This window comes from Asterias rubens, chromosome 12, assembly GCF_902459465.1.
Source record: "Asterias rubens chromosome 12, eAstRub1.3, whole genome shotgun sequence".
Classification (NCBI taxonomy): Eukaryota; Metazoa; Echinodermata; class Asteroidea; order Forcipulatida; family Asteriidae; genus Asterias; species Asterias rubens.
The window spans coordinates 2991521-2997653 of NC_047073.1; the positions used below are offsets into that span (position 1 = coordinate 2991521).

The window sequence follows — 6133 nt, forward strand, 5'->3', positions numbered from 1 at the left end:
TGAAAAATACAATGAACATTATTATATTGGGAAAATTAGCAAGGAATACAATTGGTGGTGTAACCAGAGGGGGATCCCCTGCTCAGAATTAACACTAGTCCCCCAAAATGAGATTTAAAAAATTGACAAATGAATTTAACGATATATTAAATAGCCCCCCCCCCCCAACCCAAAAATATATATGGTATATATTTTAAAACAATTACAACTTTGCCCCCACTTTGCCCCAAATGAAAAATGATTATTTTAATATTATAACGGAAACGAAAATTACAGCAAGATTCATGCATCCAGACTCGTAAAAAGTTTTAAGATGTCAGATATAGGCCTACGTGCACAGCAATGTACAGGGTGGACTTCCCAGTCTTTGGGACACTCTGCTTTAAATTTGTGCGCCCTCAACTTTATCATCCATTTCCACTTTAAATGGATTGAAAGTGAGTACATTTTGGACACCCCAATTTTTAATTTAAAGCAAATTTGGACAACCTGTTTGCAAATTCTGGCTAACTCTGATTGGAAGCACACATCCTGAAGTCATCTTCAAGAACGGTTTGTGGAAAATGGAGAAGACCTTCTGATATGAATCACCAGCTGAGGCTCTGGACGACAAGATTCATTGACGAGAACAGTCTGAACAGACTAAAACACTGGGCAGGGATTTCACATTGTCTCAATGTAAATGTCACATGGACAATTGAAGTAGGCAGGGTACTCTAAGGACAAGGTGTGTACAGCAACACTGAGAAAGCAAAAACCTTAATCCTACCTCCATGCTCCTACTTTGTTTTCTAATTCTCCCTCCATGGTTTTCTTCTTACTGTTTGTGTTTTTTTTCATTGGTAATCATTAAACTTGTGCCTCCAATTAATAACAATGGTCCTTATTGCTACATACCTAAAATCATATTGCTTGAGTCCCAACCATGATTTAAATTGCAACTTTCAAGCTTTTTTTAAAAGTAAGTTTGTTGTTTGCTTGGTTTGGGGGGGGGGTGGTTGGGGATCTCACTGATAAATTTCCTAGTTCCGCTCCTGATATTTCATTGTTAACTGACAAAAATATATCAGTTTAATGGTATTTCAAAGGACGATAGTTGTTGTAGGTCCTACTGCTCTGGTCGTTGACTTTGGAAACAAGATAAATTTAAAAATTCCCATTAATTTGTACATGTATTTTCTAGAATCCTTGCTCTATGGTAGAATGAGGCCAATTTAATTGATATGAGGACCAGTCTTACTGGTGTTTTTTACAATAATGATTTTCTCAAGGAATGTTTGTGACGTCAAAACATGTTGTATACACTCGCACATGCTGGAATTCCCCTTTCTGATGTTATATTATTATTTATTTGTAATTGTATGAAAACTTATTTGACGAATGAAATAACATACGTCAACTTCCTACTTCCCCAAAATAGATTTTGTTGTTTTTACCAACTGTCATAATAATTTCTTAGGGTAACATCAACGTGGTTGCAACAACTTTCATTTACGCTCGCCGCTCTCGTGTACGCATTTCTCTGCATGTTAAATGCTGTGTTAATATCCATAAACCCAAATACAAATACTATTGGCAATAGACAGTAATGTAAAGTTATACTTCTTGGGTTTTTGCTTTTCAAATAGATGTTAAATTTTTAGCAAAAATGAAAAGGGCAACCGGTTAATACTAGTACAAACTGTGTGGAAAAGTTGTGGCAGGATAAGGACAGTTATTACTACGTACATGTACATGTATATCCATGAAGGACCCTCCATGCATACATCAATTACAACCATATTACAACATTAATACATGGGCCAAAGCATCGTCATACGGAAAATGGTTCGCCATGCTGTGTATACGATGGGTCGAACATGATCATTCATAAGTTGTATTGTAGTTCAAAGTTTGGATTTTGTGACACTCAGTTCCGTGTTTTTATTATTGTATTTTGTGTAAATTTCCACGTTTTCAAAACACTACTTTATTTCTACGTTTGAAAGGGTCTCACCTGCCTTTTGATGCGTGCACCGCTCAGCGATGCACTGCCACACAATCGGCGAGCTTTGATATTTACTTTCGTTATCGCAGATTTTCCATATAAGGTAAAGCAACGTGTGGAACAGTTAAGGGTCGCTCATGTGAGCCTTTGTTATGAAAATCGTTCAACTTCCGGGGTACCACGAAAAGATCATGACGTCAGGAATCGGTCATTATTATGTAGTGGGGGTGTTTCGTACTAACTGTGGCGGTGAAGTAGCATTTTGATATAGAAATAACAAAACATTTTAACCAAATGTATAACTTGTATCATAATTGCATGATCTGTTTATAGTATTTTTCTTCTTCTCAGTTTTACCTCACTAAAATATGATCGTAGATTAATACGTGCACTGTTATGATAAAATATTTCACCTTCTATCGAGTGTTGTGTGCCGCAACGCATTCCCGCCATCAGTGACGTCGAATGGCACTCCCCGCCGTATTTCCCACAATCCATTGCTCTATTTAGCTATTCCTATGGCGACCAATCAACTTATCAAAAGGGAACCCTCATTATAATACATGACATCACCGATATCCAATCAGAAGCCTTCCTCGTTATGTCATCCGTCATATGCTATTTTTAGATTACTTAGTCAATCTATAAAATGTGAGTCAGCACTCGGATAGGAAACCTATTCAGAGATTCGCTTGCTAGTGAAACCACGATAAAGCAGAGAGCTGCGACCAGCTAGTTCGATACACACGTAAAGGGGATTCCTCCTACATTGTTTGTTCATTCAGTGACTCAGCCAGCGTGTAACACCGTCGATCCTGTACGGGGGCTAAACTGTTTATGTCCCGGGAAAAACACGCTAGAAAGATGGAGACCGTTCAGTTTTACGACGATACACACAACCCATGGCTCAACAAGAAAAAGACCATGACGCTGGACCTAGTAAATGGTGGACCAGTGAAGAAAAGAACCACGATTGCTGTTCTTTCTACGCCAGACGTTCAAATGTTGAAACTGGCCTCCCCAGAACTCGAAAAAATGATAATCTCCCAGCAAGGAACGGTGTGTACCACACCGACACCAACACAGTTCATCTGCCCCAAGAACGTTACCGATGAACAGGCGGCGTTCGCTCAGGGGTTCGTCGAAGCCCTTCAGAGTTTACATCAGGGGCAACCGAACTCACAAGGTGAAGGCGACGATGACGATCAAGACCAAGAGGACAACCAGATTGCGTTCATGCAGGTTATCCAGCAAGCCCCGTCACAACAGAACTCATGTATTGTTACAACGGCGAACGCCACCGCCGCGGCGGCCCTGGATTACAACCCCGCCATGCACACCACCACAAGTCTGCCCGGTGCTACTGTGAGTTACCCAAGCCGAAGTTCCGCCATCGCCTCGACGATGTCCATGTCAACAGTCGACACAACCGTCATCAACAACGGGTGGTCGCATGTACCGTCCCACATCAAACAGGAGCCGCCAGAGCAGCCCCAAATAGTACCCGTATTCCATGGGCATGGTGCCACTCCTCCCTTGTCCCCCATCAACATGGAATCGCAAGAGAGGATCAAGGCTGAACGCAAACGGCTGAGGAACAGAGTAGCGGCTAGCAAGTGCCGACGACGAAAGCTTGAGCGTATCTCCCGTCTTGAAGACAAGGTTAACGATTTGAAAACACAGAACACAGAGCTTTCCACCACAGCCACAAAACTGAGGGAACAAGTATGCCAACTCAAGCAGAATGTAATGGAACATGTGAAGAGCGGTTGTCAAGTCATGCTTGCACAACAACTTGCTTTCTAAACTGATAATGTACACTGCTGAACTCTTGTAAATAATGGAACAGTTTCATCTTTAAAAAAATATATGTAAATATTTGTCAAAGGTTTTCTTCTTGAGTTGGAAATTTTAAAGTACTGAACGTTGGGGCGGGCCTCACGTGCTGGAAAAAAGTGCTGAGGATGATTCAAAACTGCATGGTGGAGCAAATTTCCAACTTAAGACATGTTATTGTTATGCGAGATATCGTACATAAATTTAAGCCATAAATTGTCGTTTTACTACAAGAAATGGTACAATTAAAATACAAATCCGTAGGATTTTTAAACCAAATCTCTTGTTAAATCTTCTGAAGAATTGCTTTCAAAGTCTTTTTAATAAAGGCGCACTTATCCGCATATTTGATTAGGAGTAGAGGAATGGGGTTGTGAACAAAGACCATTCGACCTTCGCGCATGCATAAATGAGCTACTATCGATCGATTTCGTACTGGGTAGAACGTGCATATTTTACCGTCGCCACACACACCGACCGGACCGTACAGTACACCAGTCAGTGCATTGAAACCGCCGGCCCAACATGCTAGCCTGTTTCCGCCGCATGAATTTTGCGATATAAATTTATGACCAAGTCTGCATGGACTGAGCGATCGCCTCCGGCCATGCGTTTGCAACCTAGCTATTTCAGACGCTTTTGGGGGTGAAAACTTGAATTTTAATTAAAAAATACCCGTTGACATAGCCAGCTAATACAACCCTCTTTCGGAGGTTGCGGTTGGTGTATGTTTTTGCAGGCGATGTGTGCTGATAATAATACGTTGTGGCCTCTGTAATTTTATGCACAGTTCATGCCAGTATTTTATTTGGGGTCATGTCATTGACCCAGAAGGAATTTATTATTGTACAAGGACAGACGATTATTGTTGTCTCTCGCGAGGACAGATTGCCGCAGGAACAGGGTTTAAAATCCTGATGGTTTACAGGGTTGAGGGTTTTTGGCGAGGTGAAACAAACAATTGAATGATCATTAATCCACTCTATGGGTTAAAGTCTGCATGATAAATTGAAGTAAACATTGCCAATATTAATGTATACTGTTTATGACATATTTTCTGCTTTAAATCATAATATCATTTGCTTGTTTTCAAAAGTATCTATTTGAAATGATATTTATCAGTCTGGTTGAGAAGTTATTTCAACTGCAAATTCTATGGGAGTAAAACCTAGATGGATTTGCATGGTAAAGACTTTCTGACGACTTGTGGAAATCATTGAAAATGGTTGATCTGAATGTTAAAAATCTGGAAATGATAAAGAATAGCACAATTTAACAGATGCAGAAAGAAAAGACTGCGGGTTGTATTAAATATATGCAAATCTGTACGCTACAATGTGGCATTCTATGAAATGGCATGATGCCACAGTTTATGTATATATTTGAAGATTCTCCATTTTCAAGTTGATATGGTGGTAAAGAATGCACGCATTGTCACACAGTTCTGCCATAGCAGAGATGTCTTGCCAAAAGACTGCGTTTGTTTGAAGGAATTGTTGAAATAAAATTGTGAAAAAGAAAGAAAAAAAAAAATTTTGTCATGTTGTTTCTTTAAAAAGATTGAGTCTTTTTCTTCATTAGATGTTCTTAAAGGTTGATTAGTGCCCTGGAAATTACATCCGCAGGAGAGCTACAAATTCTTCCTGAAAATAAACCTTTTTCCTTGCTCTACAAAACAAATTTTAAATCTTCCAGATTTTGGAAACTTGTTCCCTACAAGGGTTAATGTAATTCTGAGTATCTCCCTGGAATAAAAATACAAAATCTGATGCAAAGGTTGGTAACTCTATACGTAAAGGTTCACAATAAATTCACTTACCACTAAAATGAAAACAAAAACAAGGAAACTACTAAGTTCATGAAACATCAAAAATGAACAAATGATTTTCTACTAAATTAAGGAAATCAGTTGAAAATTTGTAAGACAACTAAATAAAGCACTGACTGCTTGACTACACTTGGAGTCCTCAGACGCACATGTCACTTAAAAGGGAGTGTGATGGTGGTTGCTAATTCAACCCGGTCAATTTTGTTAAGTTTTTTTAAAAGGTCCGGACTTGTGATCTTTACAACAAAATGTTTAAAAAATATCAAATCTGTACATGGCATCAACAAATTTTTGTTTCAAAAAAATGGTTTCTATATTAAAGTTTGTTTTGTTTCATTGAAACCAACCAAACAAGAAATGGATACATTTAAGTATTTGATTTTTTTTTTTTAATCTCCACTATTTCCGGGGGTTGGGTATGTAATTTAGTTATTTGAGCAAACTCCACACCTGTAACAATTGTTCAGTAATTCGAACCAGTG

The 6133-nt window shown here is 38.9% G+C and overlaps 2 protein-coding genes across 2 annotated transcripts in view; one reads left to right on the forward strand and one right to left on the reverse strand.

Moving 5' to 3' along the window:
* The window catches only part of LOC117298074 (mutS protein homolog 5-like), a 103772-nt gene extending 101705 nt beyond the window's left edge, over positions 1 to 2067 (reverse strand). Inside the window, exon 1 of the mRNA XM_033781308.1 lies at positions 1997 to 2067. The gene's annotated coding sequence lies outside the window, so the exon portion shown is untranslated. The remainder of the gene's footprint in view (positions 1 to 1996) is intronic.
* Positions 2068 to 2674: 607 nt separating this feature from the next.
* LOC117298071 (transcription factor AP-1-like) lies at positions 2675 to 4919 on the forward strand. The gene has a single exon (XM_033781302.1). It carries the CDS (start codon positions 2825 to 2827, stop codon positions 3791 to 3793), a length of 969 nt encoding a protein of 322 aa, XP_033637193.1. The 5' UTR covers positions 2675 to 2824; the 3' UTR covers positions 3794 to 4919.
* Positions 4920 to 6133: the final 1214 nt, after the last annotated feature.

Coding starts and splice junctions, on each gene's coding strand:
- LOC117298071 (XM_033781302.1), top strand. CDS start 2,825: ATGTCCCGGGAAAAACACGCTAGAAAGATGGAGACCGTTCAGTTTTAC.